Here is an 18631-nt window from a genome sequence, read left to right as displayed (position 1 = left end):
ATTAAAGAAGAACTGAAATAAATGGAAAGAAACTCCATGTTCATAGATTGGAAGACAATATTGTAAGGTTGTCCAGACTCCCCCAGTTACAGACTCAACTACCCTCAACTGCATTCTTTGCAGGAAGTGACAAGCTTAAAATTCATATGACAATGCAAGGAATCCAGAATAGCTCAATCTTGGAAAAGCAAATTGAGACTCATGTTTCTGGATTTCAAAATTTAGTAAGCCACAATAACCAAGATTGTTTGGTACTGACATAAGGATACACACATAAATCAATGGAACAGAATTCAGAGTCCAGAAATAAAGCCTCACATTTGTGCTCTCATACAATTTTTTTTTCCCCAGTACTTGAGGGGAGAAAAAAAAGGTGTTCTACCACTGGAGCTTGAGGATGTAGCTCAGTGGTAAAATGCTTACTATTAGCATACACAAAGCCCCGAGTTCAATCCCCAATACGGTGGGGAAGGGGGACACTTTTATTATCTACTGGTCACCCTCTTAGGTTCTTTTTTGTTTTTGTTCTTTGGTGCTAGGGATTGAACCCAGGGCCTGGTGCATGCAAGGCAAGCACTCTACCAACTGAGCTATATCCCCAGTCCTCTTAGGCTCTTTGAATGTTTTGTGACTACTAAAACTAATGCATCCCATTTCATGCTTTCTTACCATTTCTGTTTCTCACTCACCTAAATCTATAAGTATATCTTTAAAATATGGCTTAAAAAAAGGAACAATAACTCCAAATATATACTTCTAAATTTAAGATTATACCAGGTATGGCAGCGCATGCATATAATCCCAGTAACTTGGAAGGCTGAGGCCAGGAAGATCACAAGTTCAAAGCCAGACTGGGCACCTTAATGAGACTCTGGCTCAAAACAAAAAATAGCCTGATAATCCCAGCGGTTTTGGAAACTGAGGCAAGAGGAACACAGTTCAAAACCAGCCTCAGCAACTTACCATGGCCCTAAGCAACTTGGTGAACCCCATCTCAAAATAAAAAAAGAAAGGGCTGGGAATGTGGCTTAGTGGTTAAGCACCCCTGGGTTCAATCCCCAGTACCAAAAACAAAAATAAATAACAAACAGGTAGTCAACAAAAGAGCGAGCCCAGCAACAAAAGAGCCATCCTTATTCTTAAATAATTTTTTTAGTGGTAATTGGACACAATATCTTCATTTTATTTATTTATTTTTCATGTGGTGCTGAGGATCCAACCCAGCGCCTTGCACATGCTAGGCAAGCACTCTACCACTGATTCCCCAACCCCAGCCCAAGAGCCATGCCTATTCTGAACAGCTTTGAAGCTATATCAAACCACATCAGGGGTTAAATGGCAAAGATTCTATGATTAGATAATAATGTTTTCAACTTTCCATGAATCGGCAATTTTTTTTTTTATACCAGCGATTGAACTCAGGGACATGTGGCCACTGAACCACGTCCCCAGCCCTATTTTGTATTATATATAGAGACAGGGTCTCATGGAGTTGCTTAGCAGCCAGCTGAGGCTGGCTTTGAACTCGTGATCCTCCTGCCTCAGCCTCCCGAGCCGCTGGGATTACAGGCGTGCGCCACCACTCCGAGCGGAATCTGTAAGAGGATCCACAGCTCTCTTCAGATTTTCAGATGCACAGCATATTGCAAATGCCCCATTAATATTTGAATAAATGAAGGGAATCCACAGCAAGTAAAAGCCAGTGCACTACCCACCAGTGGCTCTTTTTTCTTTCATCACTTTCAAACTCCAGAATCATGCCAAAAGTGTCCTGAGTTTTGTGCTGCAACAATCATCTGTAATTGCTTTTCTGAATAGAATACAATAACACAACAAAGGTCTTACCTAGATTGGTGAACCCATCCTGAAGGGCCCATAATCGAGCCCAAGGGGCAGGGGCAGGTTCCTCAGGTTCTTGGTCCTCGGGAATAGAATAGAGTTCCTGAGTGGACACTGTCTCTAAGGAGCTTAGTGTCCCGGAGCTGGAGTGAGAGGACTGGCTGGAGGTGGGTGCCGTGCTGGTAGAAGAGCTGGATGTACCTTGGGACTGTGAGGACCCATGGGATTGTGGGGAGAGGACTTGGGACTGAGTGAAGCCACCTTGGGATTGTGAAGAGACACCACTGGCGTGAGCCTGAGGGGAGGTGCTGCTGTGGGACTGTTGACTCTCTGCATCTGTCTCTCGAGACATCACGACTTCAAAAAGTGTCCAAAAATAAGGTGAATTTCAAGGAACAAGGCTTGAAGTTCAAGAGTCAAGAATGGACATATTACAGTGACAAAAAAGAAAAGAAAAAATCCAGGTCAAGCGTGCTCTGCAAAAATTAAAATCCTAATAGTCCGCTTCTGGTTCTTCTGGGTTGGGCTTTTCATAAGATCACTTTCACTGAATCAGCATTTTGTCTAACAGCTATAAAGCACAAGAGAAAATATCAATATATATCTATCTATCTATATCTATCTATCTATCTATCTATATATATATATAATTTGAAGATTACAGATACACAAAAAACAATAAAATTGAATTGGGAGGCTCATAAAAAATTCCATGCATCCAATTATTGAAAATTAGGATACAAATGTATTAATATATATCAATAATGCATTTAAATTTCATATACGCTTTGAAAGGAAAAGAAAAGAAAGGGTCAAGGGACATGGAATACAAGACTGATAAAAAGAAACTGTACAGTAACTCCCTTTACCACTTTAAGGAAATCATTTGCATAAAATGTCTGTGCCCCTTACACCCATGGTATTCTCCAGTAGGGTTGGAATTAAGTCCTATTTGTTCAGTCTAGGTTCCCTGACACCTAACTAAGGGCAAGTTCACATAATGAGGCAGAACCCAAAGAGGACTGCTCTACACAAATCCACCTAACCCTTTTTTCTTTTATTTCTCAGTTGGAGTTGGACAGAATACCTTTATTTTATTTTATTTTTTATGTGGTGCTGAGGATGGAACACAGGGCCTTGCACATGCTATGCAAGGCGAGCGCTCTACCGCTGAGCCCCAGCCCCAGCCCAACGTAACCCTTTTGATGCTAACACATGGCTCAAAGTTGCAAACACTTTCCAGCCTTGATGGAATCTTAAAGGAATGATTGGATCACAGGAGATCATAACAGAGCCTCTGACCCTTTAATTCACTTGATAGACTCTGGAAAACAGAATCACCAGTAAAGCCAAAGAAAATTTCAATGATCTAATCAGATTTTGTTTTTCAAAATAAAAAGGTACATTTCCTCCAACCCACACTCTGGGCCAGTAAAAAGCTATACTCATACTAACTGCATTTACATAGCTTTGGAGATACAAAGGTCCAGATGGTTATCCTTCAAACATATTCAGGAAAGTGATGCCATGGCGGAATCTACTACTCCAGGACCTGCTGGTCTAATACTGCCTCAGCCAGGCTGAATCCCTCTGATGCTTCCCTGTGCCCCTCCCTCCAAAGCTGGGGAACCCAGGACATCATACATGCTAAGCATGCACTCTTCAACTAAGCTACATCCCAAGCCCCTCTGCAGTTTTGTTGAGCAATACTTCTCCAGCCTGACAAGTAGTGAGCTTTCAATAAATCACCTCTCTGACCTGCTTCCTCATTTGAAAAAAACAGATGAACCGTGAAGATTAACTGAGGTAATGCATGTAAAGTTCCTCCCCTCATAATGTTTGCTAATGAAGAGCTATTTTTAATGGAAGACCAGTGGTGAGTGAAAAAACAAAGTAACCAAAGCAAATCTATAAGACTAGGAACAGAATTCCAGTCCCAAGGAAATCAAGGGGCCTTCCGAATGCCAAACAACCTTTCTTTCAAATAGAGAAACTGAGTCCCAGCGAGGACTGATCCTCTCCTATCCATTCCTTGCCACCCCATCCCACACACTTAACTTATGAACACTGAGAATAGCCTACTAACTGCGTTTCCAGTTCCTGCAGCGCCTAGCAGTTAAGGTTGGGTTCTCAAGAAGTAGTTTTTTAGAGATTGAATCTAAAGAATGGCAATAATTACTAATGTTTATAGAAGTCTTTACAAAGTAACTCCGCTCTGGTATTGAGAAGCACAAGTCTGTTCTTTCTCATCCTGTACATTCAGGCCTGTTTCAACTCGTAGTAAGAGGGAAAGTAAATTTCACCTCGAAGATTAGCTACAAAGGAAGAGTGTCGCCCACGCGCTCCCCCCTCCAGATCAAAAAAAAAATCCAGAAATGCGGAAGCTCGGGGGACTCCCCTTGCTAGGACCCTAGGAATGGGATTCGAACCCGCAAGCACCCAAGTTAAGTTTTCCACTATGACTCACCGCGTGAGCCCACCTGAAGCCGCAAATTTTCCGCAGCCGAAGCCAGCAGAGTGGCGCTAAACCTGCAGATACAAACTCCACCCTCAGCCAATCAAAATACCCCCCGCCGCAGCCCGACCAATGAGGAGCAGCGGATGTGACCACCGCGTGTGGCCTCAATGCTTACTGGGAATTGTAGTTTAGAACGCAAGCGGAACTCAGCGTCCAAGTTCCCCCCAGGAGACCTCGCCCCCTCAGCTCTCCAGCCAATCAGCAGCACTCGTGTGTGCGGCCACGCTTTCGGCTTTTCTCCCCAACAGGTGACCGCGGCCAGATAGGCCACGGGCCAGATGTGGGGTGGGAGGGCCCAGGTGTTGTTTCGGCTATGGGGGTTGCGGCCCGCAGGGGTCCCCGGAAGGAGAGTGTTAAGCTGCCATGCTGCGTCGGAAGAGGGAAGCGGTTCGGCGAGGTGTTGGAACTGCGGCAGCCCCGGGCGGGGGGACGGGTTCTTCTGCCACCAGTGCCGAGCGCTGCAGCCGCCGGACCCGACTCGAGACTACTTCAGCCTCATGGATTGGTAAAGGAGGTCGGGACGGGAGAGACGTCGGGGGCTGGCCTGCGTGAGAGGAGGGCCGTACGGGCTTGGGAGTGGGAAGGCCGGGCTGCTAAGATAGTGGGTGGAGCCCTAGAGAGCGAGGTCGGGGAGGGGTCTCCAAGAGGAAACTGAGGGGCGGGGACTAAGGGAAGGGGCGTTTGAGGATGGAGAGGAAAGGGGAGGGGCGGGAAATGGAGGAAATCGAGGGTGACTGGGGAGGGAGACTTGAGGGGCCAGAGCTTCCTGACTGAGAAGGGAAGATGAGAGGCGGAACTTGAGAGAAGGGAAAGGCTCCAGAAGTTGGAGCTGGGTTGAGACTTTTAAAAAAGAAGTATGGAAATGGAGTCCAAGATTAGAGAGTGAGGGTCAGAGATGTGGCCTTTGTCTAGCATGCTTGATGCCCTGGTGTTCGATCCCCAGCACCAAGGCCGCTTTACTGTCTTTATTACTCATGGGAATAAAGACAGAAAAATGTTGTTGGCAAGCTCCAAGGACAAAATGGAAATTGGAAGAAGAGGGTCCAATGGGGTTTTTCATTATTCTGAAGATTGAGTAGCCTGGAGAAGTGAGGGTAGAGCTGAACTGGTAAGCAAGTAAGGCAGGTTCTGGGAGTTGGAAGAGAAGGAGATTGGGTTAAAGTGGGAGACAGGGATGAAGGAACCTGCACGTTGGAAAGATAGATTAGATTTCAGAATGCCCCTTCCCCTAATCTGTTCCCACCAGTCATTGAGCACTTATGATGGGCTGTAGTAACCCGACTTTTTAAGTTGTCAAGTTTCCAATTTGTGTTTGTGTGGAAGGGGGTGTACCTGGGATTGAACTCAGGGGCCCTCGATCACTGAGCCACATCCCCAGCCCTATTTTGTATTTTATTTAGAGACAGGGTCCCATTGAGTTGCTTAGTGCTTCGCTGTTGCTGAGGCAGACTGAATTTGTGATCCTCCTGCCTCAGCCTCCTGAGCTGCTGAGATTATGATTGCCTGGCGTGCAGCACCAGGCCCTGCTAAGTTTCCAATCTTGCCTCCCATCTCAGAGTCTTTGCACTTGAAGTTCTCTCTGCTGGATGACAGTTTCCTCTGATATTTGATTAATCAGCTGTATCATTCAGAATTTAGCTCAAATGTCATCTCTCTCCACACATTGCCACCTTCTCTGACCCTGTTCAACTTTCCTTCATAGCACCTACCACTTTTTGAAATTCTCTCTCTTCATGTTGATTACATCTTCCCTATAAGAGCCAGTCTCATAACATATAAATCTATAAACATCTGTGACATGAATTTTATCTCCCAATTTCCTTCTAGCAACCGTTCCTTCAGAGTTAACACTACAAAACTCCAGCACAGGTTTCAGCAACTACAGCGTCTTGTCCACCCAGATTTCTTCAACCAGAGATCTCAGGTAATTTATTGGCCACCCCAATATTCCCCAGACACATATACACTGGGTAGGTAGCAGTGGCCTGTGATTATGTGATTATCAGGGACAAAGTTAGACTACCAGCTCCACCCTGTGGCAGCGGGACCCCACCAAGCAGGCCCTAGAAATGTCATCCCCTCACATTGTTTGTCTGATTACATAGACAACTTAGAACTCATGAGCTAAAATTAAAGACCTCATCCAGCACCAGTCACAGAACACTTACGATGGGCTGTAGTAACCCAGCACCAGTTCTACTCTGGCCACTTCCTTAGGTGCCTGCGTATCAGCCTATTATAAAGGTTTGTGAATGAGAAGGCAGATTTCAATGATAATAAGACTATCTTCTTCTCTATTAACAGACTGAAAAGGACTTCTCAGAGAAGCATTCAACCCTGGTGAATGAGGCCTATAAGACCCTGCTGGCCCCCCTGAGCAGGGGACTATACCTTGTAAGGTGATTTCTCAAGTCTTTTATGAATAACTTCCCCCTGTATTCAGCAGAAATGTGCTCGAGACCTTAGCAAGTCCAGGAACCCAGTGATATTTAGCCTCAGAGATCGTACACAAAGAAAAAAAAATATTATACAAGTGTACTTTTCCGAGTATTCTTTGTAAATCTTAATTGCCCCAATTGCATTGTTTTAATCATTTTCTATAAATTTCAAGGATTTGATAATGATAGTTTTTAGGGAAGAGTAACTTCAGGGTTTTTGTTGTTGTTGTTGTTTTTTCCTCCCAAGAACGTCTTAGAATCCAGAAAATTTTAAATAGAAAGTTTACAGACATCTATTTTAAATTCCAAGTGGAGGACTGTCTACCTCAGGGCCACACAATTCTAGGTAACATAAGGTGGGATGCTGTTTCAGAACTCCTGTCTCTGTTCAGGCTTTTGACAGCCTACCTCACACTTTCATTATTGAGACGGATCAAGTGTTCCCCATGAGTGGTATTTTATTCTGATGGGTAAACAAGATTTGCATGACTCTGGTCATAGTTTCTCTAACCAATCTTATTTTCCTTGCTCTATGCTTCAATAGCTAAAGCTTCATGGGATAGAGATTCCTAAAGGGACAGATTATGAAATGGATAGTCAATTCCTCATGGAAATAATGGAAATCAATGAAAAACTTGCAGAAGCTCAAAGTGAAGCTGCCGTGAAAGAAATTGAATCCACTATACAAGGTGAAAGAGCAAATGTTGAATGCATTTTATTGTTGTTATGCGTACATGTCTGGGATTAAGTTAAAAAATGGACATAGAGTACATGTTGGGTGTTGGGATTCTGGCTCAAGGGTAGAGCACTTGCCAGCACATTGTTCATAATAAGGAATCAAGGAATTTTTTTTTTTCCTTAATCATACTAAAACCAGTTTTGCTTGAAGTTAAACTTGCAACATCTCTAACCATGTGGAAGGCAGTTTTTTGTTGTTGTTGTTTTGTTTATTTTTTGGTACTGGGCATTGAACCCAGGAGTCAGGAGTGCTCTGCCACTGAGCTACATCCTCAGACCTTCTTATTTTTTGAGATAGGGCCTCACTGAGTTGCCCAAGCTGGCCATATACTTTTGATTCTCCTGTCTCAGTCTCCTTAGTAGCTGGGATTACAGGCATGTGCCAGTGTACCCAGCTAGAAGGCAGCCTTAAACCAAGAACATAATTATATTTTGTACATTGCAGTGATCTTTTTTACTCACAATATGATTTAGATACTATTTTTATCTCTAACAAGTAAAATGGGCTTCAGAAGTTGGCAGAAATATCCAAGATCACAAAGCACAGGCACCCAAGGTCACAACAGGACAAACCTTGAAATTCTGACCTTCTGATTCTGAATGGGTTTGTTTCTTACTTTATTCCATAGTATATCTGTCAGGGTTTTCTAGAAAACCCATATGATACAGATAGGTTTATTTGAAGGAGTTGGCCTGAATGATTGTGGGGTCTGGCACATCTAAAATCTATAGAGTAGGCCAACAAGCTAGAAACTCAGGTCAAGTTTCTATGTTATGTCTTGAGGGCTGGGGATGTGGCTCAAGCGGTAGCGCGCTCGCCTGGCATGCGTGCGACCCGGGTTCGATCCTCAGCACCACATACAAACAAAGATGTTGTATCCGCCGAGAACTAAAAAATAAATATTAAAAAATTCTCTCTCTCTTTAAAAAAAAAAAAAAAAAAAGTCTTGAAGCAGAATTCTTTCTCTGTTTTTATACTTAATGTGTTTACTTGATTGGAGGACATCTTCCCACGTTACCAAGGGTAATCTTTACTTAAGTCAACTGAGAGTTGAGGATGTAACTCAATAGTAGACACTTGCTGAGCTTGGGAAAAGCCCTGGGTTTGATCTCCAGGACTGCAAAAAAATAAATACAATAAAGTCAACTGATTATAAATATATATATATATATTTTAATGTTTATTTATTTTTTAGTTGTAGTTGCACACAATACCTTTATTTATATGTGGTGCTGAGGATCGAACCCAGGGCCTCGCACATGCTGGGTGAGCACTCTACCACTGAGCCACAACTCCAGCCCCATAAATATTAATCACATAAAAAACACCTTCACAGTATCATCTAGACCATTGTTGTTATTGTTTCCCAGTACTGGTGGTTGAACCCAGGGATACTTTACCACTGAGCTATATCCCTAGTCCTTCTTATTCTTTTTTTTTTTTTTTTATCTTTATTTTATTTATTTATTTTTATGTGGTGCTGAGGATCGAACCCAGTGCCTCATGCATGCAAGGCAAGCACTCTACCACTAAGCTTCAACCCCAGTCCCCCTTTTTATTCTTTATTTTGAGACAGGTTCTCATTAGTTGCCCTGGCTGGCATTGAACTTGTGATCCTCCTGCCCCACCCTCCTGTGTAGCTAGCTGGGTTAGAAGTATGTGCCATCAAGCCTTGTATAGACCAGAGTTGATCAACACCCAAGCACCATAGCCTATCCAAGTTGACACATAAAATTAACCATTCCACTTAGAAAAGACTCCCAGGTTTTCATACAGATTATATGTGCTTATGCACTTTTTCAAATATTTATAGTCTGCCTACTATGTATCAAGCACTATAAATGACGTAGAATATAGGAAGGAACAAAACAGACATGGTCTATGTCCTCATGAAGTTTATATATTCTAACCCAGCATGTTTAAACTGAAAGTTATGTGTCTCCTTTCTTTGCCTTTCCACCAAATCACCTGTGCCTCTTCCAGTGTTCCCTCTGTTACATGAGTGACACCATATAGCTGAACAATTATAAACCCTTAGCAGATATCATAACAAGTTAATTCTCTCTTCCCTTCATAATCAATCCATCACCAAGCCTTAAAGAGTGACCTAAATGTGTCTCATCCATCCCACCCATCACTATTTTCACTGCTACAACCCTGTTCCAAGTACCATTCCCTCTCACCTGGACAACTGCAGTAGCTTCTAACTGGTCTGTCTGCCAGATTTAAATATTCCTGTCATTGTGTAATCTTTTTGAAACCCAAATTAATCACCATCCTTGGCCTTCTTAAAAAGCTTTAAGTGGTTTCTCACTGTCCTCGGGTTTAAAAGTAATTTTTATTTATTTATTTTTTTAGGCAAGGTCTCACTATGTTGCCCAGGATGGTCTTGAATTTCTGAACTCAAATTATCTCTTCCTACCTTGTCTCCTGAGTAACTTTTTTTGGTGGGGGGAGTAACTGGGGATTGAACCCCGGGAAGCTCTACCACTGAGCTATATATCCAGCCCTTCTTATTTTTAATTTTGAGACAGGATCTCACTAAGCTGTCAGCGGTGGCCTTAAACTTGTGATCCTTCTGCCTCACCCTCCTGAATCACTGAGATTATAGGTGTGCACCACCACATCTGGCAAAACCAAAATCTTCAGCATGGCTTATAAGACGCCATATGCTCTGGCCTCTTCTCCATTTTGTCCGCTTCACCATAGACACAGTGGCTTCCATTTCCTCATCTGTACCAGGCACTCTCCTATTCCAGCGCCTTTGCATATGTTGTTTTTGCTGCCCAAAATCCTCATCTCCCCCAGACCCCATCTAAGTTAACCCCTTCAGATCTGGGAGCAGTCACCACTCCTCAGAGAAGCCTTTTTTGACCTCTGTACCATTTTGACCTCTATACCTCTCCTATTTAAGATTAATCACAGTTATAACTATACATTTCTGTGTGACATTATTTGAACAATATTGATCTTCCCACTAGATTTCTAAAGAAGCAGAAATTGTGCCTGCTTTTTTACTTTCCCCACATCTTCAGCTCACACTACAGTACTCAGAGCATAACAGGAACTCAGGAAATATTTATTAAATGAGTGAATAATAGCAAAAAAAATTAAAGACTATAAAATAGAAGTTGTGGGGCTGGGGATGTGGCTCAAGCGGTAGCGCGCTCGTCTGGCATGCGTGCGGCCCGGGTTCGATCCTCAGCACCACATACAAAAAAAAAAAAAAGATGTTGTGTCCGCCAATAACTGAAAAATAAAATGTTGAAATTCTCTCTCCATCTCTCTCTTCTATCTCTCTAAACAAAAAAAAAAAAAATAAATAAATAAAATAGAAGTTGTAGTGAGGAGACTGTCAACTGTTTTAATAGCATTAGGACTGGGTGATGTACAGAAAGGAGAGACCCAGAGCATACAATCAGAAGGGCTTGCTGCTTCAGAAAGCAAGGCAGCATGAAGCTCTGAGGGGAAGGAGACGTGGGTCTATTGCCACCACTGCTTCTGACTTTTTTATGTGACCTTGAACAAGTGACTTCATGCATCTTGGCCTCAGTTTCCTCATCCATAAAACAGAAACTATTAGTACTGCTTGTTATAAGGAAATGAGGTAAAGATTAAAAAAAGCGGGTCACACACTTAGTCTAGTTCTTGACTTCGAGCAAGTAGAACGGACCTTGATTTAGATTTAATTCCTACATTTCCTCCCCAGCTGGTACCAGTCAGGCCTTATTAAGTAAATGTACAAGGTCACAGAACCAGTTAGTTTTGGGATCAGTACTTCAGAGCCTGTGGACTTACCGTCCAGTGCTCTTTCGTTGATGCCAGTTGCTATTCAAGAGGCAAGATTCAAACACTGGGCTAGAAGTCAGGTGCCTGGGCTTCTTTTCTCAGCTCCTGCAGTTCCCAGTCATGGGACAATTCCCTCCCTACCTATCTTTAACTACCTTGGTAATATGATGTATTTCAAAGTTCTTTGAAAGAAGGCACTGTATAAATGATTGGTATTATTTATATCTGGAAAACTCGGTAATTTTTAAAATTCCACATTTTCTAATGAAGAAGCAAAAGAAATATGAGATAGCTTCCTAACATACTTGGTGTGCCCTGCTGATAGGTGATGCTCAGGTGTTAATTTTTTCACTGAAATCTGGAAGACTACTTGTTGGAGGCAATGAGGCATATCCTTGTCCCCTGTGTTAGTCAGCTTTCCATCTCTGACAAAATACCTGAGGTTATCGGCTTACAAATTAAAAAAAAAAAAAAAAAAAGGCTTATTTTGGCTCACAGTTTTAGAGGTATCAGTCTCTTGGGGAGGAGATTACTAGAAATTGAACCCAGGAGTGCTTGGCCACTGAGCCATATCCCCTGCCTATTTTGTTTTTATTTTTTTATTTTGGTACAGGGTCTCGCTAAGTTGCTTAGGGGCTTGCTAAATTGCCGAGGCTGGACTCAAATTATTTTCCTGCCTTCCGTGTTGCTGTAGGTACAGGCGTGTATTTCCATGCCCCGTTGAAAGTCTACGTTCATGTTTGGTTGACCCAACTGCTCTGGAGGCCCATGGTGAGGCAGCACATCATGGCAGAAGGATACAGTGGAGGAAGCTACTCCCCTCAGAGAAACCAGGAAGCAAAAAGAGTGACCCACAGTGGCCTAATTGCCTTCCACTAGGCCTCGCCTCCTAAAAGTTCCACCATTTTCCAATAGGCTAGTGACCAAGCCCCTAACACATGGACCTTTGGAAGATTCTTATCCAAACTATAGCACTCCTCCTATCCCTTTTTTTTTAATTTGATTTCCTACAATTTTATAAGCCTCAGCGATTGCCTCTCAGACCTTCCATGGGCTAAAAAACAGTGTAACCTAGTATAGTGGCACACACCTGTAATCAGTAGCTCAGAAAGCTGAGGCAGGAGGATCACAAGTTCAAAGCCAGCCTCAGCAACTTAGCAAGATTTTATCTCAAAATAAATATAAAAAGGGCTGGGGGGCTGGGGATGTGGCTCAGCGGTAGCGCGCTCGCCTGGCATGCGTGCGGCCCGGGTTAGATCCTCAGCACCACATACCAACAAAGATGTTGTGTCCGCTGAGAACTAAAAAATAAATATTAAAAAAAAAAAATTCTCTCTCTCCTCTCTCACTCTCTCTTTAAAAAAAAAAAAAAAAAAAAAAGGGGCTGGGGATGGCTTGGGATGTTGCTCAGTGGTTGAGCGTTCTTGGATTCAATCCCTGATACAAAAAAAAAAAAAAAAACAGTGTAATGAGGTTCAGCCAGTGTTGCTTCTTTTTATTTTTTCTTTTTATATGTTTATTTTTGGAGGTAGTGCTTGGATTCAACCCAGGGGTGCTCTACCACTGAATTAAACCCATAGCCTTTTTTATTTTTTATTTTGAAACAGGGTCTCACTAAGCTGCTGAGGCTGGCCTCAAACTTGTGATCCTCCTCCCTCAGCCGCCTGGCCTGGTGCTGCATGAAACTGCAGCCACCATTGAGGTATATTCAGAAACAAAGGTTATAAAATTATAACCTTGAATCTAAGCTTCCTGCCTTTACAGCTAGATGATTACAAAGTGGTATTATGAGTCTATTTAAATAGAAAAACTAAGATAATGGTTTCTCTTTCAGCTAAACAGAAAGAATGTACTGACAACGTGAGCAGAGCTTTTGAACAAGGTATTCTATTTTTTGACTTTGTTAAATATGGAAAGAAATTTTAAGCATTGAGGCATAACTGTTCATTCAATGAGTAGCTTTTATATACTTATCCTCTGATGGGTACCTGGAAATATAAAATATGTATGAATTATACTTCTGTCTTTAAAGAGTTATAGTCTTGCTATAGAAACAAACTGTGAACCAAAAATAGAAATATCCCAGTGAAACATTAAATAGGAGGAAGGTACTTCCATTCCACTTTAGCAAGAAACTAAGGTAAGGTATAGAAGTGAAATATTGGGCCGGGGATATAGCTCAGTTGGTAGAGTGCTTATCTTGCAAGCACAGGGCCCTGGGTTCAATCCCCAGCACGACCAAAAAAGAAAAAAAAAGTGAAGTATTTAAAGTCTATCAACCTAGAATTCTGTACTATGGTATCATCCTTCAAATCTGAAGGGAAAGTACTTTCTTAGAGAAACAAAAACTAAAGGAATTTGGTGCCAGCAGACCTGCCTTACGAAAAAAGCTAAAAGGAGTTCTTTAGAGAGAAGGAAAGACTGGGTATGGCTTAGTGATAGAACACTTGCCTGGCATGCACAAGACTCTGGATTTGATCCCCAGCACTGCAGGAAAAAAAGAAATAGAAGAAAATGATACGGGTCTGAAATTTGGGTCTACGTAGAGGAAAGAAGATTATTGGAAAAGGAATAAATGAATGTCAAATACTTTTTTTTTTCATTATTCTCAATTGATCTAACAAACAAGTTCAAAACAGTAATAGACGCCAAGTGCAGTGGCTCACATTTGTATTCTCAGCTAGTCAGGAAGTAGAGACAGAAGGATCACAAGTCTCAGGCTAGCCTGGGAACTTAGTGAGACCCTGTCTCAAAAAGAAAATAAAAGAGCCTGAGGGTGGCTGAGTGGTAGAGAGTCTCTGTGTGCAATCCAGTATGGGGTGGGGTCAAGGACAAGAAGCCCAGCCATACTCAGTGCCACATGTTTGTAAGCCACTACTGGGGAGGCTAAGGCTAGAGGATCACTTGAGCCCAGGAGTTCAAGACCAAAGGCAACAGTAAGACTCTCAAAAAAAGGAAAGAAATAAAAAGATGCAGGTTGGGCTGGGATATATAGCTTAGTGATAGAGCACAGTACGCCCTCAGTTTGATTCCCAGTACCACCCCCCCCCCCAAAAAAAAAAAAAAGCCTCACTATATAAATATAACGACATATAAGTTAGTGAAGTAAAGGAGTGAAGGGCCAGGGATAAGGCTCAGTGTAGAACACTTAACCTAGCATGTGTGAGGCCCTGGGTTCAAACCCTTACACCACCAAAAAATAAATAAATAAATAACCTGATAAACTGTATGTTTTACCCTAATTTTCAGATATTTGGATATTTAAAAAGTTGCCAGATACAGTGGTGCACATCTGTAATCCCACAACTCAGGAGGGTGAGGCAAGATGAATGCAAGTTCAAGGCCAGCCTCAGTAATTGAAAAAGGCCCTAAGATGGGCTGGGGATGTGGCTCAAGCGGTAGCGCGCTCGTCTGGCATTCGTGCGGCCCGGGTTCGATCCTCAGCACCACATACCAACAAAGATGCTGTGTCCGCCAAATACTGAAAAATAAATATTAAAGTTCTCTCTCTCTCCCTCTTTCTCACTCTCTCTCACTCTCTCTCACTCTGAAAAAGGCCCTAAGAAACTTAGTGAGATCCTAACTCAAAATAAAAAGGGATGGGATGTGGCTCAGTGATAAAGTGCCTCTGGGTTCAATCCCCAGTACCAAAATAAATAAATATATACATGCCTATATACATACATAAATACAATAAAATAAATGTTAAGGGCTGGGGTTGTGGCTTAGCAGTAGAGCTCTCACCTAGCTTCGGCAAGGCCCTAGGTTCGATCCTCAGCACCACATAAAAATAAATTAATTAGCTAATTAAAAGATATTGTGTCCAACTACAACTAAACAACAAATATTTTTTTAAAATAAATATTAAAAAAGTAAGGATAGCTGGGCATGGTGGTGCATGCCTGTAATCCCAGCAGCTGGGGAGGCTGAGGCAGTTCTTCAGTGTCTCACTCAGTGAGACTCTGTCTCTAAATTTAAAAAGAAAAAAAGAAATGGTGTTCCAAGCTCCCTGCAGGCCCTTTCCTATTACATTACAGCTCCCTTTCACAGTGACCACTTCCCCAAATTTTCTATTAATCATTCCATTGCTTTTCTTGTAGTTTTAATGGATATAACAGTAAATCACTTTTGCATATTTTTTTAATCTTTGTATAAATAGCATCATAGTTTGTGTATTCTGAAACTTTTTTCTGACATTTTATTTTCAATCTGGGTAATTATAACATATCTTCACTTCAGCACTCATCACATTATTTTGTATTTATCTAAGTCTGGTTTTCTCAACCTCAGCATTACCAACATTTTTTTAAATTTTTTTTTTAGTTGTAGATGAACACAATACCTTTATTTTATTTTATTTATTTTTATATGATGCTGAGGCTCAAACCCAGTGCCTCACACGTGCTAGGCAAGCGCTCTACCACTGAGATACAGCCCCAGCCCCACATTACCAACATTTTGAGTCAGATAATTCTTGGTCATAAAGGGCTGTCCTTTGCACTTTAAGGTATTTAGCAGCATCCCTGGCATGTATCCACTAGATACCAGTAACACCTTCCAGGTTACAGCAACTAAAAATGCCTCAGACATTGTCAGATGTCCCCTTGGAGGCAAAATCACGCTCACTTGAAAGCCACCAGCTTAGGGCATCATTCTGACTGAAAGCCACCTGAGGACAGCTCTGTGCCTTGGCACCTGTGTTTTGTTTTTGTTTTTGTTTTTAAGAGGAGAGAGAATTTTTTTTTTAATATTTATTTTTTAGTTCTCGGCGGACACAACATCTTTGTTTGTATGTAGTGCTGAGGATCGAACCTGGGCCGCACGTATGCCAGACGAGCACGCTACCGCTTGAGCCACATCCCCAGCCCCTTGGCACCTGTCTTAAGAGAAGCATCTGGTTCTTCTATGGCCTCCGCAGGGCTACCACCATATGTGTTAGGGGAAAACTGTTAAAACACAGTCCATTTATTATTTGGGACCCTCTCCAAACCCTGTAAACATGTGCTCTTGCCTCCTTTTGGTTAATCTCTTTGTCCCCTTAATAATTCAGATGTCCTCACTCCCCCCTTGCTGATTTTCTGAGTAATTGAGGACCCCTCCAACAACCCAGGCTTGGCTTTGATCTAGCTGCCATGGTTGCCAGAGTAGGTCTTATTCTTTCTTGCTTAAAATGAAGCCTGACGTCAGTGTCTCTTGTTTATTTCAGATGACTTTGAAGAAGCCAAGGAAATTTTAACAAAGATGAAATACTTTTCAAATATAGAAGAAAAGATCAAGTTAAAGAAGATTCCCTATAGTTAATTACTTATTTAAAGTTTTAAAAATAAATTTCCTGTATTCTTTTCTGGCTTCTGCTAATTGAAAATAGGTATGCTTTAACCTTTATATCATTTTATTTCAGTCTGTGGCTCAAGCTTTAATGGATGGCAAAATTCATTATGCTGGAGGAAAAACAATCAGGTCAGAGCTTGAATGGTCACTTCTTCAACTGACTTCATGTAATACCTGATACAGCAAACATCCCACCTAGGCCAGTGGATGAGGAGGTGGGGAAGGGACAACTTGAGGCCCTTTTTCTGCAGATGTCCAGATAGTGACTATTTTAGGCTTGATGGGCTTATATGACCTCTCTCATACTTCTCAACTCTGTCATTTTACTACAAAAGCAGCCAAGACAATATTTAAATGAAAGGATGAGTTCAGTGTTTCAATCAAACTTCATTTTCCAGGAAAAAAGAAAGAAAGAAAAAAGAGAGATAATGTTTTATTTACAAAACAGGCAATAAGCCAGATTTGGTCAGAGTTGACTAGCTTCTGCCCAAGAGCCACAACTTCTTTTTAATGGTATGACCTACACTTTGATGGGCAGTCCCCTTAGTTACTGTGGCCTTGGGTGTATTCTGTTTGATAAAAAGCAAAGCCACCTAGAGGTCTCTTTGGCCTGTAGATAATGCTAGCAAGAACTAGTCTGATAGTAAATGTTAGCCCTAGTTCTACTCCTCCTGGGTAGGGTGGAACAACTTTACTTATTCTCTGGATAGTTGACACTCTCTTGTCACTATTTCCATGGTCTTCTAATTCAGCCCAAAACAGCTTTACCTCCCACTTTTGGATCTTAAGAAATTCAGTTTAAGTTTTTGATCCATGTCCAGGAAAAAAAAAAGTTGGTGTTTTTTGTTGCTTTTTTTGTGGTTTTTTTGTTTGTTTGTTTTTTGTTTTGGTTTTTTAAGTCTCTGATCAGGAAAGATTAAAATAGCAAACAGAAAATTCTGATTAAAAAAAAATACATTCAAACACTTCTAGAAAGAATCACTTACTAAACCAAATTGTTCAAAATCTTAAAATTGCAGTTATTTTGCGGTTCCTTGTCATTGTCTAAAAATTTGTATTTTGTGAATACTGATCCCATTATACTCAGTGAACATTTTAGTATTCAAGAGGCAAATTAATTAGAGCAAGTGTTGGACCTAAAGGTACTTAGGACTATCTATACAATCTCCACCCCCCACCCCTGACCCCTTAAAACTGACAAGAATGTCTTACTTGTCTGAAAACACACCAGGAGTCCTTTAAGTAAATGATTTTAATGCAAGCAAATGTCCCAAATACCTTTAGTACTTTTGCAAAGAAGGAGGAATGAAATGAAAAGAGGTTTGAAATACTTCTGTAGACAATTTTCATTCCTTCCTCAGAACAGTTGTCAGGACCCAAACAATCTGACCACAAAAAGAAATTGCCTCAAACACATCTTTGGAGGAACTTGAAAAAAACTTTCCCTTTACCTGTTGCCATCAGCTGGAAAAACTGCTAGGCCCCACAGCAGACCATCTCTGATTTGGGGGATTAATTTTAAAACACTGTTCTGGGTCATGGCTTCTGAGGTCAGTGGGATTGTTTTTTTCTTCTTCCAAATGCCTTCCCTTTTTGTCTAAATTCCAAGTTTAGTGGGACTTCTAAATCCAGGAACCCTTTCTAGTGTTCCTTAACAAAGCCCTGTGGGAGATCTGTTGCTAGATGTCTAAAAACTTGTCAGCCTCACTTGGATTTGTTTTTGACCAACAAGTGAAGCAACTTATTCACCCCACTTCCCACACCTATCTTAATAATAGTATCAGGAAAAAAACAGAGGTTTTGACCACTTTGCAGCTATGTCTTCCCAGGCTTTGGTGCCAAACAGTGCTGGTGTTGTGGACTGAATGTTTGTGTCCACCTCCCCAAAATTCATATTCTAGTCCATGATCAGTTGGCCATATTGCTTGGGGCCTATGGTGAGGGAGCACATATTTTAAAGTCCTAACATCTAAGACA

At 41.6% G+C, this 18631-nt stretch overlaps 2 protein-coding genes across 7 annotated transcripts in view; one reads left to right on the top strand and one right to left on the bottom strand.

Annotated features, from left to right (window-relative positions):
* The window catches only part of Chek2 (checkpoint kinase 2), a 41345-nt gene extending 39154 nt beyond the window's left edge, over window positions 1-2191 (bottom strand). For both annotated transcript variants that reach the window (XM_026412194.2, XM_026412195.2), the window contains exon 1: window positions 1846-2191. In XM_026412194.2, the coding sequence (XP_026267979.1) occupies window positions 1846-2191 (346 nt within the window). The remainder of the gene's footprint in view (window positions 1-1845) is intronic.
* Window positions 2192-4503: 2312 nt separating this feature from the next.
* Window positions 4504-16645, top strand: Hscb (HscB mitochondrial iron-sulfur cluster cochaperone). Of its 5 annotated transcripts, none has more exons than XM_026412193.2 (6): window positions 4504-4605; window positions 6185-6281; window positions 6662-6751; window positions 7340-7484; window positions 13158-13205; window positions 16530-16645. In XM_026412193.2, exons 4-6 carry the CDS (start codon window positions 7385-7387, stop codon window positions 16622-16624), a joined length of 243 nt encoding a protein of 80 aa, XP_026267978.1. In that variant the 5' UTR covers window positions 4504-4605; window positions 6185-6281; window positions 6662-6751; window positions 7340-7384; the 3' UTR covers window positions 16625-16645. The 5 variants fall into 5 exon arrangements, with proteins under 5 accessions (XP_026267978.1, XP_026267974.1, XP_026267975.1 ...); XM_026412189.2 differs by having other exon boundaries at window positions 4512-4862; XM_026412190.2 differs by lacking the exon at window positions 13158-13205 and having other exon boundaries at window positions 4512-4862.
* The last annotated feature ends 1986 nt before the right edge of the window (window positions 16646-18631 follow it).

The sequence above is a fragment of the Urocitellus parryii genome, chromosome 3 (assembly GCF_045843805.1).
Source record: "Urocitellus parryii isolate mUroPar1 chromosome 3, mUroPar1.hap1, whole genome shotgun sequence".
Lineage (NCBI taxonomy): Eukaryota > Metazoa > Chordata > Mammalia > Rodentia > Sciuridae > Urocitellus > Urocitellus parryii.
This window is presented reverse-complemented; position numbering and strand designations above follow the sequence as displayed.